Source organism: Pleurodeles waltl, chromosome 1_1 (assembly GCF_031143425.1).
Source record: "Pleurodeles waltl isolate 20211129_DDA chromosome 1_1, aPleWal1.hap1.20221129, whole genome shotgun sequence".
NCBI lineage: Eukaryota > Metazoa > Chordata > Amphibia > Caudata > Salamandridae > Pleurodeles > Pleurodeles waltl.
The window spans coordinates 82,742,263-82,761,443 of NC_090436.1; the positions used below are offsets into that span (position 1 = coordinate 82,742,263).

At 43.4% G+C, this 19,181-nt stretch overlaps 1 protein-coding gene across 2 annotated transcripts in view; it reads right to left on the reverse strand.

Moving 5' to 3' along the window:
* Positions 1 to 19,181, reverse strand: part of UBAP1 (ubiquitin associated protein 1) — a 100,441-nt gene that overhangs the window by 26,054 nt on the left and 55,206 nt on the right. For both annotated transcript variants that reach the window (XM_069216477.1, XM_069216558.1), the window contains 2 exons: positions 15,429 to 16,334; positions 8,385 to 8,585 (listed from right to left, as the gene is read on the reverse strand). In XM_069216477.1, the coding sequence (XP_069072578.1) occupies positions 8,385 to 8,585; positions 15,429 to 16,334 (1,107 nt within the window). The remainder of the gene's footprint in view (positions 1 to 8,384; positions 8,586 to 15,428; positions 16,335 to 19,181) is intronic.

Consider the following 19,181-nt stretch of genomic DNA (forward strand, 5'->3'; position numbering starts at 1 on the left):
AAATAAAACAAAAAAAATAATTGATCTGATTTGCCAAGAGGGTTTTTTCTCTGTCATCCGTCTCAGTACCGCTGGACTGGGGTGCTTCTGGCAACAAAAGCAAACAAACACAAATGATAGACTGAATACAGAACCAATCATTCACTCCCAGTCACAGATCTGGGTTTAATCCATCAATTCTTTTTCTCACCATGCCACCCCACTTTGGACCCAGCCACATGCGAAACCTTGTTCCCCATGTGAACAGTCCAGCCCGAACTGCCAAGCCAGGTCCTCCCTGGACCGGAAACAAGCATCCTGGGACAGGTTACAGGGTATCACCCTTCATCAACCAGGCTAGCTTGAATCCAGTGCATAGTGAGCCCGAGACCCTCGTCGGGGCATACCCGGAGCACTTATGGCGACAAAAGCAAATAAACACAAATGGATGGAATGCAGAACCAATCAAACATTCACCCCAGTCACAGATCTGGTTTTAATCCATCAGCTCTTTTGCTCACCATGCCACCCCAGTTTGGACCCAGCCACACGCAAATCAGTCTTGACCATGTTCCCCATGGGAACAGTCCAGCCCGAACTACAGGACCTAGTCCCACAAGAGCCAGTGCAGAGACTATTTGGTCGGAAAGGGCTCTACGAGAGCACACATGAGTCCATGCTGACGTTTGTGGGACAAAACGAATTATAAAATATACCTATAAATAATATATATAAAATAAACATACGTTATATCATTTTAAATGTACCATACCACTGGAATTCACCAGTTCTAGTTATCTGAAGCAACTATAACTTGTGACCTTGCAATATACTATCTTGTCAGTAATGAAGTCATTTCAGATGCTGCAGTGACGTCATCAATGATGTCATAGACCACGTCATGAGTGATGAAATATGGGAAGTAATTATTGCATGGTGACTGTGTGAGTTATAGTTACTTTAGGGCAGAAGTAGAACTGGTGAATTTCAATGGTTTTGTTTGTTTAAAATGGTATGTTTTAACTGACATTTTTGCCCAACTATAGCATCCCTTTGACCTTTTTTGCTTTTTAATGTTATGTAAAGACTAAATACAAATCCTAAATAGAACGTCACTTTTATTTTTTTATTTTTTTTAAATGTAAATTAATACAGTATTACCATAAATAATAATAACTGTGGCCAGGCTCTGTGTCCACCCTACCCCCCAATGGTCACGGCCAAGGAAACAAGTAGAGGTGGAGGCTGCCCAGCATGGGCATGGCTATACCCTCACCCCCATAAAAGTTGGTGAAGGAAGCTGGCCTGGTGTGTGGTGAGCACCTATGGTGTTATCACCTTATACCAGTTCCAGGTGTCCTCTATTAGTGAAGTGTAAGCAGTGTCTAGGAAGCCAGGGCTCTCTAGAGGTAGCTGTGGATGAGCAGCCAAGACTTATCTAGGAGAGATACAAAGCTTATGCAATAGCACTATAGTCACACAGCAACCTATCACGCAGGGTTACAAAAATAAAGGTACTTTATTAGGGTAACACAAATACTAGAATACTAATAGGCAGTTCCCCCAACTGGAGGTAGGTAAGCACACTATTCTATACACATTAGCAATCAGTAAAGAGCATAAAAGCAACAAGCATTAGCAAAAGTATTAGTAAACAGTGTAAGCCCCAGGGGAGGACCAAACCATATACTAAGGGGAATGGGAGATTCAGTTCTCCACCAAAGAATGTGGAATCATTAGAAGGGAGCTGAAGGAACTAGGAACCCGAAGACGTGAATACCAGAATGACCTCCAGCAATCAGGAGAGCAGAGGTAAGTACCTTTTTTCCCCCTAAACCAACAGGAGGGCTTAGGAAAAGGATTGTGCAAGAACCAAACAAGACTGGGAGAACCCAAAGGTGAATTCTGGCAGAAGAGGACCTGAAAAGGAAGAGGACCAAGTCCAGTTCGTGATGGAGTGTCAGTTTCTGGTGGGATCCACTACCCAGCCCTTCTGTGGATGCATGACGAGGTCGATGGGGGACAAAGAAGACTAGATGTGCAGCACAGGAGCTGAGGAGGAGTCCCTGAAGTGATGCAAGTGATGTCCCATGTCGGCTGTACGGTTGCAGTGGGTCAGTGGTGCAGGAAGACCACCAACAAGCCTTAATAAATGCAAAAGAATACGAGTTGCAAGGCTGAAGAAGACCAGCAAGGACCAGGGGACTCAACTCAAGGAGGGGAGTCCAGGGTGACCCTCAGCAATTAGCAGAGTCACCAGAAGAGGATGCAGCCCCCACACAGGCAACCCACTGGCAGCAGGCACAGCAAGTCTAAGTAAGGCCCACTCAGCACACCTGAAGGGGAGTCCCATGTCGCTGGAGGAGCAGAGAGGAGACTGTGCTTGGCAGGAATAAGTGCTGGGGGCCGGGGCTACACGAAGCAGGAGCAAACAAGCCTTGCTAGCTGCAAGAGCCGCGGTGCACAGATGTACTGTCCTGCACAGACAGGCAAGGGCTTACAGTCTCTCAAGTTGGACAGCTGGTAGAGAGGACCAAGGGGACCACTTCAGACCACCACCTGTGATGCAGGATTCGCGCAGTTCCAGAGGAGAGCAGATGCATGTAGCCGGTCGTCGTTGAGGTTGGTGCCTGCAGATGCAGGGGAGCAACTCTTTCACTCTAAGGGAGATTCCTTCTTACTTCTTGGTGCACGCTTGAGTGTCGTCAACCTCAGAGGATGCACAGCCCAGGAAATGTTGCAGCTGATGGAAGGAGCTGGAGAAACAATGCTGCAAAGCAAAGTCATTTCTGAAGTTGCAGATTGTTGGTTCCTGAAGATTCCAGTGGCCAGAAGATAAAGTAAATGATGCAGAGGAGTCCTGTTGAAATCCTACATGTCGAATCAGAGGACCCACCCAAGATGGAGACCCTAAATAGCCCAGGAAGGGGACTTGGTCACCTGCAAGGTGACCACCTATTAGGAGGGGCTGTGATGCCACCTACCTGTCCTGGCCACTCAGATGCTCCCAGGGGCCTCTGCCCATCTTGGATTCAAGATGGCATAATCAAGTGGCCTCCTGTAGGAGCTCTGGGCACCCTTGGGGTGGTGATGAATAAGGGAGTGGTCACTCCCCTTTCCTTTGTCCAGTTTTGCCCCAGAGCAGACACCGGAGGGCCCTGGACTGGTGCAAATCAGTTTATGTAAGGAGGGCACCAAATGTGCCCTTCAAGCATACCGGTGGCTTGGGGAGGCTACCCCAAACTATGTAACACCTATTTCCAAGGGGAGAGGATGTTGCCTCCCTCTCCCACAGGAAATCATTTGTTCTGTCCTCCCCTGCTTGTGCTGGTCAAACAGCAGGAGGGAAGAATCCCGTCTGTGGGGTGGCAGCAGCACGGGCTGCCCAGAAAACACCAGAAGACTGGTAGGAGCAATACTGGGGGTCCTCTAAGGTGCCCCAAAAGTGCATGGAATCATACAACTAATACTGGCAACAGTATTGGAATATGATTCCGACATATTTGATACCAAACAAGCCCAGGGTTATAGTTACCATTAGGTAGCTGGAGACAGATAGTGACCTGTGTCCAGTACACAGGTAAAATGGCTTCCCCGCACTTACGAAGTCCGGTGCAATGGAGCTGGAGTTCGTAGGGGGAACTCTGCTCATGCAGGGGTGCCCTCACACACAGGTACCTGTACCCTGCCCTCTGGACTAGGAGGACCTATCATAGGAATGACTTACAGTGACCTGGTGCAGTGACCTGTGGTGAAAGGGTGCATGCACCTTTTCACACAGGCTGCAATGGTAGGCCTGCAGACACATTTTGCATGCGCTCCCATGGGTGGCATAATATATGCTGCAGCTCACCGGGAGACCCTGGTGCCCCAACGCCCTGGGTAGCTAGGTACCATATACTAGGGACTTATATGGGGGAACCAGTGTGCCAATTCTGGGGTGTGCAATGTCCTAAGCAACCAAATTTAGAGGGAGAGAGCACAATCACTGGTGTCCAGGCTAGCAGGATCCCAGTGGAAACAGTCTAAGCATACTGACAGCAGGCAAAAAGGGTAACCATGTCAAAAAGAGGGTGCTTAACTAAAATGGGGAACCAGTCTTTCTGCCCCCACAGAGGCAGATGGGGGCAATTACCCCCATTTGCATTGGGAGGGGGGCAGAATGCCCACTAGGCACCAGGGAGTATTATTTATTTCCTGGGTCAGGGGGTATGGCACATGGGGGCAACTAGCCCTTCTGCCCCCCCCTCACCCGTGGTGGCCAGAAAGCCCACTAGATACCAGGGATTAATTTATTATTATTTTTTTAATTGTAGGGGTGGGGGCTGCCCAGCATGGCAGATGTCCCCATCCAAATAAAAATGGAGAGACAGTCTTTCTGCCCCCCAGACAGCAGTTAGAGGCAACTACCCCGTCCCCCAACAAGGGAGTGGGGTTCTGAGGGGAAAGAATGCCCACCATACACCAGGGATTAATTTTTGGTTTTAATTGAAGGGGTGAAGGCTTCCCAGCATGGGCTTGACCATGCCCCATCCCCTCAATAAAAGGTAAACAGTCTTTCTATCCCCTTTTGGGGGTAGGGGGAGAGGGGGTGTTTCGAATAGCTGGGGGTAATTACCCCATCTGCCTCCCCGAAGGTGGGGGGCTGGGGTCGTCAGAAAGCTCACTAGATACCAGGGATTACTTTTTTTATTTCATTGTAGATGTGAGGGCTGCTTACCATGGGCCTGCCCATGCCCCACACCCTCAAACAGTGAAAACAGTCTTTCTACCCCTCCCCCCCAGGAGGGGCAGAAATCCCACTGTATGGTGGCAGGAATTATTTTTAATAAAATAATGGGGTGGGTCTTCCCAAGCCAAAACTCAGGCCCCACCCTCACCCCTAAACCTCAAAAATCTTTCTGCTCCTCTGCGGACTAAAGCTTCTCATCCCAATAGCAAGAAAGAGGACATGTGATTCTTTTGGGTGTTAATTTTACAAATTGGGCAGGACAGTTTGGGCTATCGCCCAGTATCATTGTAAAAACCTACCAGATCCAGATAGTTCTGAAAGCTAGACATCTGGGGGAGTCAAGGGTAGTGTGCTCTGCCCACATCTCAACATTGTCTTACCCACAATGCCCTGCAAACCTTAAATGTTGACTAAAAACACACAGTTTTCTCACATTTCTGTGATTGAATCTTCTGGGATTTGCAGGAAGCCACAAAAGTCCCAGCATTTCCCCACTTGTGCCGATAAAACTGCTGCGCCACTTGTGTGGTTGGGCCTTGTGCCAATGGCTGAGCAGATCCAACCGAGGCCAACTAGAGTCGCCATACAAGGGCTTCCACAGTCCTTGGTCTGATCCGTTCCTGCCAAGGGTGCTAGCCCCAGCTGCACAAGTGGCGCAGCATTTTTATCGACACAAGTGGGGCAATGTTGGGTGGTAGGAATTTTGTGGATTTCCATAGATTTCTGAAGTTTCCATCACAGAAATGTGAGGAAAATGTGAGCTATTCACAGATTATCAAAGCTTCTGCTGTTTCAGAAGAATCAGTGTAAAGATGCATGTTTGTGCAGTCAGTCATTTTTATGAGCATCTGTTGACATTTTTGTATACTAAAATAAATTTGATGACTTGAATAGTGATACTATTTATTCTTTTTTTGTTTCGTTTTTTAAAGTATATTCAAGCAATAGCAAGATAAAAGGAAAATGGATGCAGACAAGAAATGGTGTAAACGTCAATCACAATTTGAAAACAAAGTCAAATATGGCACAGTGAACTCGACAAGTAATGTAGCGTTTTCAAACATAATTGGTATAGGTAGACTATAAAACCTTGCAGTTAAATAATGATTATTAGATTAAAATACAAATTATGCCACAGACATACGAAACTGGCTGAATGTCAAAAGCCCAAAAACAAGAACCACCCAACCAGCCATTTTTGTGGATTGACAGGTCAATGCCATGTGGCTCCTAAATCTCATGTTATGGATCAGTCTTCAAAAGGTGTTTTTACAACCTAAAAAGCTTTAAGCTGCTTTGGTAGTTATCTTAATCAAAAGATGCTAGTGGTATTTATAACACTGTACTATAAAAGTACTTCCGTTTCAACTATCACTCTAAATGAAGACAGATAAAGGGGATAAGGACAGTAAATTCCCCTTATGAAATGATCACTGTAAGCCTTTGAAGAGCGGTGGCATGATGGAAGGCAAGTATGGTTTCCTCTGACTAATAAAACATTTTTAAACAACTTTTTTCTACAAGCCCAAGTTTCACATACACGAGGTTAAAAAAATGTTAAGTGTAATACACAAGTAATCAGTTGCCCAAAAGCAACATGTTTTTCAAAGTCATTCAGACTTTTGTTCACTTACGAATACTAAATCCTATTTAAAACATATAACCATAAGCCAGTTAATCTTTGTACACGTAAACTCATTTACCAAGTTTAGTTATTAAAATTATTCTTCACAAAATTTCACAGCATTGAGTTCGGACTGCTAGATTTAAGGTGAAATGATTACCAAATCTTCTGTCATTTGAGAAGAATGGGTGTAAAGATGCTGGTTTGTGCACAGACATCCATTTTTATGTATGCTAGCTAGCTGTTGACATTTTTGTATAGTGAAATAAATTCAACTAGTTTAATATTCACTTTATTAAATCAATGAAAGTGTTTTTTTTTTTTTTAAAGCAATCAAGAAATGAAATAAAAGGAGAATGGGTGTGACAGGAAACAGTTTAAAAACGCCAATCAATTTCACAATAAAGTCAAATACAGCACAGCGAACTGGACAAGAAATACAGCATTTGCAAACATAATTAAAAATGGTAGTCTAAAGATCTTGTAGTTAAAAAGGATTATAAGGTCATAACCCAAATCATGCCGTAGATATACAAAACGGACTAAACATTAAAACATTCTTCATAGTCAAATTATTTTATAAACCATGATATACCAAGAAACATGGCATTTCAAGACAGTTTAGAAAAAAGCTCTGGCATACAGATCGACCAAATAATTGCCAAATTCTCTTCGTGGAAAGCGTGATAGATCAAAAGCATGAATAGCTGGGAAAGTGTGACACACAATAGCCTAACCACTGGAGTCGTGTGTGCATGTGTAGTGTATAACCCTTTAGCAGGCTATATTTAAAGTCAAGTGAACACAGAGCTTTGTAAACAAGTTAAATGTTAAAGAATGCATCCAGGAAACTTCAAGGGATCAAAGATCATGAGGGAAAAAAAAAAAAAAAAAAAAAAACATAAAAAATGACATTGTTAAAAAATGATTTTGTTATATTAGTAAGAACGAAAAATGTGTTCCATCAAAAGTGTTACTAAAAGCAGTAGCACACCAAAAGTGATCATAAACATAACCCTAAGGGTGTTTGTAGCGTCAGGTAGGCCTGAGGGTTTGGCGAGTTGGCTGGCTTTCAGATGTGTAGGCTCAGAAATCAAGCATTCAGAGCGGGACAGCTTCTGTGCCCAAAAGGGATATGTTTAAGTGACCCTGAAAGCCTATTTAGAACCCTGCTTTGCAGTGGAGAAGTAGATGAGGCCAAATAGGAAGCTTACTGCTTTAGGTTACAATTTGGTTACGAAGAATGGATTTTAGGAGGTTCACTAGGATGCCATTAGTAACCCTGGCAGTTACCCCACTTCTCAGAACAGCTTGCAAGATTTCATTGTTTAAAAAGCAATGCAGAGCTTCCTTCCTAGTAACTACATTCAACACTCCAGGCGGATATACTTCAAAGGCATTCACACTTTACATACAGTTTCTTCCACTATATTATCTCAAAGATCAGGAGCATTAAAATTGGAGATGAATCATCTTCTTCAAAAGGGTAGAGAGGTAACAACACTATGAGATGCCAAATGGCAATTTCCAGCTCCCAAGTTACCACTCTTCCAATACCCTGGGTTTGTTTTGAAACTGCACTCTGGTAATTTATAAGAGAGTAACTAAGAGGTCAGCCAAGGCCTCGGCCCTCATTACCTGAAGAGGAAAAAAGGTAATATGCTACCTTAGTTGGCTTCATGCAAAAAATACTATTTCTCACTAAAGTATAGAGAAATACATCTTAAGACATTTCAGAATGCAGACATGGTCTTTTCAGGGAAAATGCACCAGTAAGAGTCTAATTTTAGATTTTTTTTTGCCAGCAAACACTGGATGCAAATTGGGTTTTAAGTGGTATTTTATCTTCATGTATCCTCATGAGGGGGGGGGCTCCCATGCAGAAATGCTGTATGACACTAACCCTATCCTGGTGGAATATGCATCTTTATTCCACTATTATCTTTTATTACTATGCAATGCACATTGCTATTACTATACAAAGCACACTGTGCCATTTTGTGTTGTATTAAAGAGACCTAAATGTCATGTACTGGTACTTTTACTTACGTCTTCTACATTCTGTCCTTGCTTCTGCATGGCTCGCAGAACATTTTCATAGGCATATCCCATGCAGACAATGGTCTCCACACACTGCCTTTCCGTACCAGAGAGGGCATGGAGTAAATCAGAATAAGGTAGCCCTCTCGGTAATCTAGTATAGCTGGTGTTACTGGGCACTTGGGACACTGTGACATGTGTGGCAGTAGTCTGTTGAAAGAAGACAAAGCATACGTTTGTAAGATAATAGGTCCATTATCACTTCCTGCAGAAAGCACAGGAGACCAAAAATACACAACTGTCTTCAAAAATTCAGAAAGCAAGGTGTCACAATATGATTTCAAGGGAGTGTAGCACAGGTTTCGATAATAAATACCTCAGTGAAGTTTTCCATAAAATTTGTTTACAGTATGTCCCTAGATCAATGTGTTTTTGACCAGTGTCCCACACAATTTGTGGAAAATGGCCAGCCTAATAGTAACCCAAAATATAATACAGATGCTTTCATCTTTACTGAAAACAGCAGCTAAAGTGGAAGTTACATCAAACATTGTACACTTGTAATAGTTAGTCCATGCTTCTATATAAGAACTGTTTCGCCAAAGCAGACACATCACAGTAGAAGTTTTGGACAGAATTCAGCTAGTCAAAAGGTAGCTGGAGTGGACGTTGGTTTATGATTTATGTGAAGGCAATTGTCTGAACTGTAGATGCAATGCTAAAACTAAACAAAACTACTTGATTATTCCAATGCTTAACTCCATTACTAACAGTATTTCATGCTACAGATTACCTGCCGAATACAACATTGAGAGGATGAAATGAGATATGCAAGCAACATGGATTATTTACGGACATATATATGAAGGACTCTAACAAGTGCTGCTAGGGGCTCAAGATTTACTACCTTAATTAATGTTGTGCACTCAACATATCACACCCTTCTCAGCACAAAATGTTGATAGGAAATATTAAACTGGCATGAGGATCTCCAGCCTGACCCTTAACATATACATATATTGTAAAAATGGTAATTTAGACAATTAATGCTTTGCAAAGGTATTTGGCAAGATCCCTTTTCCAACAACATTTATTTTAGGATAAATGAACCAGCCATTAGAAAAGAAAAAAAAAACACTGTTTATTGGCATTCGTCCCATATCAAGTTACATTGGTAGCAAGACTGATTTATACATTTACGGTTTCAAGTAGGCTTTCATTAGCTGCATTGTCACAATATTTATTTTGCATGCCACTGTGCCTCATGTTCGGAGTCTCATAATACCACGTGCTACTCATTCTATTTAATTATGTCTGTGTTGGTCACAAGTCTCAATCTCATACCTTTTGCGGCAATACTTAAATGTTAACCTTTTTCAAATGTTCTTTAACACGTCAAACTACAAACGTTAGGATCTCATGGTGTAGTAGTGTTATTGCACCTTGATTTAGTTCGGGCACATGGAGATAGCAATCAACTTTAAACATGTTCTTGCAGTATATTTAGTGTTCCCCATATTGGTAGATACAAGTCAAGAACTAATGTGTCTTATTCAACAGTGTATTCAAATGGAAGACTGGCATGAACATCACCCATATGCTTGCATCTTTCATAAAAAGAAGGAAAAACATCACTGTGAATTTACACTGTAATTCAACTGGAAATATCAACCAGATCTGTAGCCCGCCATCATTACTGTCCACCGAGCACTGCATCTTTTCCGGTCTATTTGTGCCACTAAGCACTTAGGTCACTAAATCTCAATGCTCTAGGAGCCCTATAAGAAGGGACAAGATGCCGGAGGATACGAGGGCCAGGGGTATATTTCACCTTGTGGGCAATTCACAGAGCTCTGAATTTTATCCTTTTTTAGAGTTGAGCCTGTGAGTACATGAGCTAGCGCAGTGGTTCCCAACCTTTTCACTTCTGCGGACCCCCACTTTATCACTATTGGAATCTGGGGACCCCCACGGAATCATTATAGGAATCTGGGGACCCCCGACCAAGTCATTAGTGGAAACCAGGGACATCGGCCCAAACACTGTTGAATATTTGAAATGCAAAACTATACACAAAAGATACTGGAGCAAGCATTCATCAAGCACATACACAAATGACAACACTTTTTAATTTGCAAACAAATATAAATAAAAAAATAAGATAAAAAAATAATTTTAATAGGAAGGTTGGAACTTTTCTAAAATCAGTTGAAGCCACACATCGTCCAGACTATAATCCGTCTAATGCACCTGCACTGCTCCCACAAATCAATCTGAGGATACTCATTTAATTTTTAGCCTCCAATTTCAACTTCCTTGATATTCTTAAAATGTTCAAATGTACATTTAGCCAGTTTATTTCTATATACTTTATTAATCTATTAATGTTAATTTTCTAAAAATCGCGGACCCCCCCGATGAGGCTTTGCGGATCCTTTTGTTGTCCCCGGACTACAGGTTGGGAACCACTGCGCTAGTGCATGCGTCTTGCTTGCAAGACTCTACTGTGTACATTTTAGGGCTTGGAGTCCACCTGTTGCTCACCATTTGTTTGCTTATGCAGCACTCTTCTTTACAGCCTCACAATTTTTGAAGGCATTTCACATTTCTCTGATTGATTCAAGTTAGTTAGTGCCCGTCCGCAGCTCTTTACGTGATCGAGGTACTATTTTGTTCTTTTTAACTTCTGGTGCACTTCAAAACAGGAGACTTGTGTTACTGTCAAAACGTGCCCAGTAGGACAAACAAAGTTTCATAGTTTTATTTTTTTAAGGGTAACTTTCGTTTGTTTTGTCAAGTCATCTTTTCTCACTTTCCACTCATGTTTTTTTATTTTTTGCTTGTGGGCGCTCTTCTCGAAAGATGACGATTAAATTGTTTGAAATACTAAAGAGAGACCTAGTTTCTTCCTTATGTGTCATTTCTGAAATGATGCTTTAACACATAATCGTCCAGTACACCACAAACCACCCCACTCCAAATTGCACGCTACAATTCACCGCCATCCACCCCACTTTACCCTGCACGATCCATCCCACTCCAATCCAAAACAATTTGCCCCACTCCAATCGGAAATAATTAGGCCCACTCCAATCCAAAATCAGTCCACCCCACTCACTCTAATCCAAAATCAGTCCACCCCATTCACTCCAATCCAGCCAACTCTAGTCTACCCACTCTAACCCAATCCAATCCACCCCACTTCAGCCCACCCCACTCAAATCCATCCAGACCACCTCAATCAAATACACCCCACCCCAGTCCAATCCACCCCACTTCAATCCAATTCACCCCTATCCCTCCAATCCAATCTAATCCACTCCAGTCTCATCAACCTCACCCCATTTCAATCCACCCCACTAAATCCATCCCCCCACTAGTTCACCCAACTCAATCCACCCACTCTACCACAATCCAATCCACCCCACTCTGCTGTACTCTACTCCCATCCAACCTACCTCACCTCACTACCTCAATCCAGAATTTTAGATAGGAGTTGAGACTTCTGATGTTAAGTCAACATCTCGTGACACGGAGATAATAATTTGGTGGTCATCCGCATACGACACCCTGGTGAAACCTGCTTTGGAAATTATGTCTGATAGAGTGTGGACATACACACTGAAGAGCGTGGGGTTCAAAGAAAAGCATTGCAGCACTCCACAATTAAGCTGATGCGTCTCCGATAGAAAAGTCCCTTCGCTCACTGTAAAACTCCTATTCTCTATAAAAGAGGATGGACACTAATGCCTTACCAGTCACACCGGCCTCTTGTAGTCTTCTCCATAGAATTGGATGGGAGGCTAAATCCAAGTCTGCGCTTAAGTCAAGAAGAACAAGCACAGCAGCCCTTCTCTAATCCAATATCTTTTTTAGGTCTTCCACGTGAATTGAGGAGCAGTCTCTACTGCAACCAGAACTAAATCCCATTTGCCTTCTGTGCAGTAAGTTGTTGGTCTCCACAAAATTGGTAAGTTGTCCAATAATCAACTGAATCCCCCCCAGGAAACAAAGATATGGGTCTATAATTTTCCGCCCGATCGGTTTCTTCAGCAATGGACGGATGATCACATGTTTCCATGGATCCAGAAGACAGCCATTTTTCCGAAATAGATTGTCGGCATCCGTTAAAACGAAAGTAATGGCACCTCCCCCTTCCAACAGAATATTTATGGGGGCCAGATCCAAAGGCGAAGCAGACTTCACTGTGCTCCCTATTGTCAGAAAATCATTAACATTTATGGAAAAGTTGAGCGTTCCGCCCTACTCTTTTCAACATCCCTATATGTAGGTTTAGAAAGGAGATCAGACAACTCTGACAGAGTCATATATAAGTTTGACCTTCCCAAGAAAATAGTTGGCCAGCAGCTCACAGCGTGCCTGGGGGCAGAGGGTGGGCACCCCAGTCATATTAGGTTCTAAAAAGAAATTCACAATGGAATACATTTGTTTAGAGGGCTACAATGAGCGGTTGACCCTATCAGCAAAAGCTTGCAACCTGACTCTCCATACTGTGCACTGGTACTGTTTTAGGACTTTCTTGTAGGCTTTCTTCTCGCCATAATGATGTCTCCATTTTCACTTGTGTCTCTAACAATCGTTCTTTAGTGCCTTAACTCTGGCAAGTATATTTAGCACTAGCTTTAGTTTGGGGAAGTTTACAGTCTTTCCTAGGGATGAACATCTAGTGCTGGCAGAATAGGTCGCAGAAACATTTCGATTAGCCCTGGGGCTAAAGTTTACCAGAGCTAATCCCCAACTCATGATGTCTAGCTTTGCCCATTGTGTGATGACTTTTAATAGAGACACCTTAGGTGTAATCACTTCTGTTCTGGGGATTGACAATTGCACAAGGAAATGGTCTGATCACAAAATCTGCAGAGGGGCATTTCCTTCATGTTAGATATATTTGTAACAATTACATTGAGACTGGAAGGAATTAAAGACACTGTGCCAGATAGAATAATGATATTAATAAAGTGAGATTGTTCATTCTTAGGCTGAATTCCATATACTTAGACAAAAAAAAAACAAAAAAAAAACAAAAAAAAAAAAAAAACAAAAAAAAAAAAAACTTATCCTGAGAAGACAGTAAGATCAACAGGATGGTACACAATTGCAATCTCTCTTGCTCCTACTCAATTTGTACTTGCCCAGCGTACTATCAGCCGATGTTAATCAGCAGAGCAGAACGTTTGGTTTGACATCCGTACATTAATCTTAGTTTCCAAACAGGTTGAGCACACAACATGTAAGCACACCTGTTGCAGTGGTCTCATGTTTAGTCTTGCATGTGGTACTATTGCTATACATGACGCCATCATTCCCAATAGTTTCATGATAAATGTTACTGTGTAAGTATGATTGACCTGGATTTGTGATATGAGGTATTGAAAAGCCTGTAGCCTCTGTGGATTTGGGTAGGCTAATGATGTTTGAGTATTGAGAATTGCACCAAGATAAGGTTGAATCTGTGCTGGTTGAAGATGAGATTTCTGGTAATTGATTGTGAACTCTAATGTGTGTAGGGTATCTACTGTGTATTGAGTGCGTTGTTGACACTGTAGAATAGTGATGGATTTTATTAACCAATCGTCTAGATAAGGGAAGACATGTATGTGTTGTCTTCTAAGGTGAGCTGCTACTACAGCTAGACATTTTGTGAAAACCCCTGGAGCTGTTATCCTGAAGGGTAGTACTTTGAAATGGTAGTGGTTGCCTGATATGACAAACCTTAAGTACTTGCGGTGAGCTGGATTTATGGGAATGTGGAAGTAGGCGCCCTTCAGATCCAACGGGGTCATGTAATCGTGTTTTTGCACTAGGGGAATGACGTCCTGTAGAGTGACCATGAGAAAATGTTCTGACAAGATATATAGATTTAGAGGTCTGAGATCTAGAATGGGTCTGAGAGTACCATCCTTTTTTGGTATAGGGAAGTATAGCGAATATACTTCTGTCCCTTGCTGTGAGATGGGAACCATTTCTATTGTCCCTTTTAGTAATAGAGATTGTACCTCTTGTTATATATATATATATATATATATATATATATATATATATATATAAAAAATAACCACAACCTTGTTGTCTAACAAATGCAGAGAACACTACACTTGCATCCTAACATTCCCCCCAAGCATCAGCTTTCACTCTGCCGCTTCCTTCAATGGCTACAAACGTAAGTCTTGAAGTTCTAGGATGTCAGTTAAAAAAAAAAGATCAAATCAAATCACAGGCCTCGGAATACTGAAATATCTGCACCTCAAAGCCATTTATGTATGTCAGACCTAGAGTATATGCAACACAAAATATACACTAATGTGTTTCTACTGTGTAAGCAGTCACAGGGAACCAGAATTTAAAAGGAAAAATAAGGGAAGTAAAGTGGAAAGCAACCTAATGTGCCAGAGACAAAAAAAGAAAAAAAAAAAAACCTTTGAAGGTTGTATCTATCAAATAGAAAAAAAAATTGCGTGCTATATCAGTTTAAAATGAATGCAGTTAGATACACCCGCAGATTTGATGAAGTCATGGTGGGCGGATCTATACTTATTGCATATCATAGGTGGAGGATGAGTTATAATTACCCAGCAGCAACTCTTAACCACAAATATCTTGCATACCTGCCTATGTAGGGTTCACAATCACAAGTATCCACATTGTAATACATTTTTGCTTTAGGGTTGAGATTCACAACATGCTACTTCCTAAACTGTCCTACTTATTTATCAAATTAATATAAAGTTGGTAACTAGTCATTAACGATCTTGATGCAAGAAACCCCATACTTTACAGAACTGAGTTTTGTATTTGCAAAAAAAAAAAAAAAACATTAAAAAAAATACTGAAATACATGTATGCCAGTTAGATGCTGAAAGCTTATGCAGGAAGAATCAAATTTGGAATATCACACAGAAAATGCACATTCTAATTAATTTCCAGAACATTTAACATAATAGCTAAAAACGTATAGGAATAAAAGCCAACAGTTTGATTTGTAATGCAATATTTTACCACTGTGCCTAACAACAGTTCTAAAATTAACCTTACCTTTGCACTTGTATTTTGAGATGACAAAGAAAGTTCATCTGATGACGCAGCAGGCACCCTAGAGGACAATGCAGATGTTGCCATTACACCATCTAAACGTAGAGTGGAAATGCCTAGCATATGATGCTCATTGAGTTCATTAATACTGTTCTGGGAGCAGCTCTTTATGGAGCCCAAGAAAGTGCCGTTGGGCAGGCAGTTAGTGCTATGGAAAGTGCTTGTGAGTTTTGACGTTTTCTGTTCCCCTTCATCGGAGTCCAACTTTGGAAAGGAAAGCGATTTAATATTGCTAACCATGGTAATTGGGGAAAGGGACACTTTGGAAGACACAGGCACCTTATCACAATTTTCAAACTGTGGTAAAGTGACAAAGCCATTTGGCTTGGGCAGGTGCTTGAAGTCCAAGGCAGGCCTTTCGTCAGATGTCAAATCTTCCTTCTCTTTCACATCAGAGACCAGACCAGTTTCGGGAACTACCTGTGACTGATTGGGGTCTAATTCAGAGCTTGCAATAGGTCTAACATGAACATCCAAAATGCTCTTTAGTTCCTCCTTCTCGTTAATGGTTTTTAATTCCAGTTTATCAAATGGGTCCTCCTCACACTCGAAGTCTGCTGGATTGAAGCCAGAGGTGATATCAGGTGGACTCAAGACCTTCTGTTTTATGGCACTATGAGCAGGGGTTGGGGTCAGAATATTATTGTGTTGCACATTTGCATGAACAGGGTTAATGGGAGGGGGCATCAGCCCTGCTGCCTCAGAAAATCCATGCTCCTCAGTAAAGCAGTGTGCGTCAGCATTAGCAATAGAAGTTTCTAACTTCAGCTGTGCTTCTTTCTGAGCCTCCTTGATTTGTTTAATTTCTTCAGCCCACTCGACTGTTCTTTTTTCAAGGGAAAAGTCATACTGCACAAAAAAAAAAAAAAAAACAATTATAATCAGCATATTATATCCAAAATGTATCCACTACTGCATACATTTAGTCAAGTTGATGACCAAGTTTGTGACACTAATCAAGCAATGCAGTTAATTACTTGATTATACTGTAAATTAAGGTGAGACGCTTGCTTGGTCTATGTCCCCCTCTGAAACCAGACTATAGTATGAGTCACAGACTGTTACCCATCCTATCAGCATCGAAACACCTCTTCTGACTTTTATCCACCCCCATGGAATCTCCTGGTCTATGTTTCAATATTGAGGGATAACAAGACACTAATACACTGGTGACACCCAGCTTTATCTTCAAATATCTAGTCTGTCCAAGATGTGGCTTAAGGAGCCAACATGGCAGATGTGAAGTAGCGGAGCTCCATCACACCACCAAATTATCCTTCCCAAAACAACTATTCAATGTATCATATCGCACTTTGAAAGCTGAAAAGCTGTGTTGTTAGGCGATGCTTTATTCACACCTGGTGACGACCAGCATGCTATGAACTGCTGCAGAGTCCTGAAACACAAAATGGCACACTGAACTACAGCCCGACTGAAAGTGAATCTGTCCCTGCCTTGCAACTGGACTGTTGGACGAAGCTGGGTTGCCAATACTTGTGGTGGCGGACGGTGAGCAGATACTGCCTAGGAGAACACTTTGTACTAGTGGAGGACTGACAGTACTTATGGCATGGCCTACCTGGAACTGACTGCGAGCTGTGAGGGCTGCTTCGGGGCCACGCGAGACCTGAGAAGTGTCCGCCGTCTGGGCTGGGGCCTCCCTGCTTAGGGTACCTGGCAGGGCAAGCTCTGGAGGGGGTGACAGCAGGGGAAGCCTGGTGCCCCCGCGTTTCTCTGGGGAGATTCACATGCCACCTTCAGGAGTAGGGGTCGGTCTCTCCCCGCTACAGGGCGGACACGCTTGAGGCCCTCCATGACACTGCTGCCGCCTCACTGGAAGGCGTTGCATACAGAGGACTATACGGTGGTGCTGTAAATGGACCCTGGGGCCGCGCTCCCACAGAGGAGCGCATCTTATGGACTGGGCCTGTGCACCCCTGCGCCCAGTCAGTGCGACTCAGTTGGAGGGATAACGTGATCCTTTACCTTGCTGGAGGTGCTGGGGCGATCGCATGGCAGGTGAACATAAGAGGTGTGGCGCTGCCCACGGTCGCGCTGGCGCTGGACACAGCTCGCTGGGTGCATTTATTTGATCAGTGCTGCACGCCATGTGGTGTGGCCTAGACCGGCTCCATCAGGGAGACACGGAGTAACCTGGCAATACGGAGGCAGTGCATGTGGTAACTGTATGGGGATGCAGAAGAGGTGGGGGACTGCACTGTAGGGTGCAAGGTGTGCACCAGGCACTGTGCTGTTGAGATTAAGTACAAACCCCACAGTTTTAAAATTGTGCGCTACTGTGCTCAGTCTACGCGATCCATAAGCGGAGACAGCGTGCTCTGTGGACTTCCCAGCAGGTGGCGATGCTTATGCGGCAAGAAGAGCTCTAGGCCATTTCCCTCTGCACTGACATTAGTCTTGACAAATCAGATACAATTCATAAATTGTTACATGCTACATGATCTGTTGCGCGCCCTAATGCATACTTGTTAGTAGTGTCGAAGCCTTTCCTACAGATGTAGAGCTGTGCGGACCCACCTAGCTGACTGCTGCGTCAGTAGTCGCTCTGTATTACTCTACAACCCCAAGAAACAGGATGAAACCAGCCATGGGCCACCAGCGTGTCATGGGACAGCCGATCACCTACCAATCCTGAGCATCTATGCCACAGCCACTGACTGTTGTAACTAATGTGGCACACCCCAATGACAAAGATGCTGTTTTATTAGTAATAGATAACAGGCGGACCCCGCTGGAGACCAAAATAGATATAATCGCCTCAGATTTAAACCTTTTTCATGTGGGTCACAGGAAGTTAGTGGACAGGGTGACACTAACAGAGCAAACTATTGCAACGCTGCTGCCGAGAGCGACCAGTCTGGGGGCCTCTCTACAAGAACTGACAGAAAGAGTGAGTATACTAGAACAACTTGCAGAGGATGCGAAGGGCAGGTCCGGCAGGAACAATGTCCGACTGGTGGGATTACCGGAGGGTACCGAAGGTCAAGACCCAGTGCAATATCTCGAGGACTGGATACGTACCGTTCTCCCCACTCCCCCAGACACGCTCTGTCAATTCTACTCCATGTAACAGGCACACCAGGTCCCTACCTACTGACGGGTGTAAATCCATGTCCGATGGTGATATGCTTTCTCCATTACCAGAGACGTGGTGTTAAGGGAGATGAGCTTACTTACTGCCATACAGGTGGACAATGCCAAAGTAATGTTCTTTCCAGACTACACGACTGCTGTACAGAAACAATGCAATACCTTTCTGTCAGTGAAGCGACAATTTCGAGAGTTGGGACTATGCTACTCTCTCTTCTTTCCAGCTAAACTCCGTGTAATGGCTAACACCACCACACTCTTTTTCACCACCCACGTAGAAGCCTGGACATAGCTAGAAGGATTTGACATCCACACCAACCGTCTCATGCAGGCAGAGATAATGGGAGAGGGGAAGACTAGGCACCATTGCCGGGGACAGCGAGGGCCGCAGTCACGAACAGGGAGAGGCACCTCTGCAGCCCCACACCTGGAACAGAGAATTCAGGAGTAGCGTGCCACCTCACAGCAAGCAGCCGGGCTCTTGGACTCCAGACACTGCTCCAGTCCAGATGCCCTGGACTCCCCCCTCCTCAGATGGGGAGAGTTCCACTACTACATAGCCCTCTATGCAAAGCTCACACATCC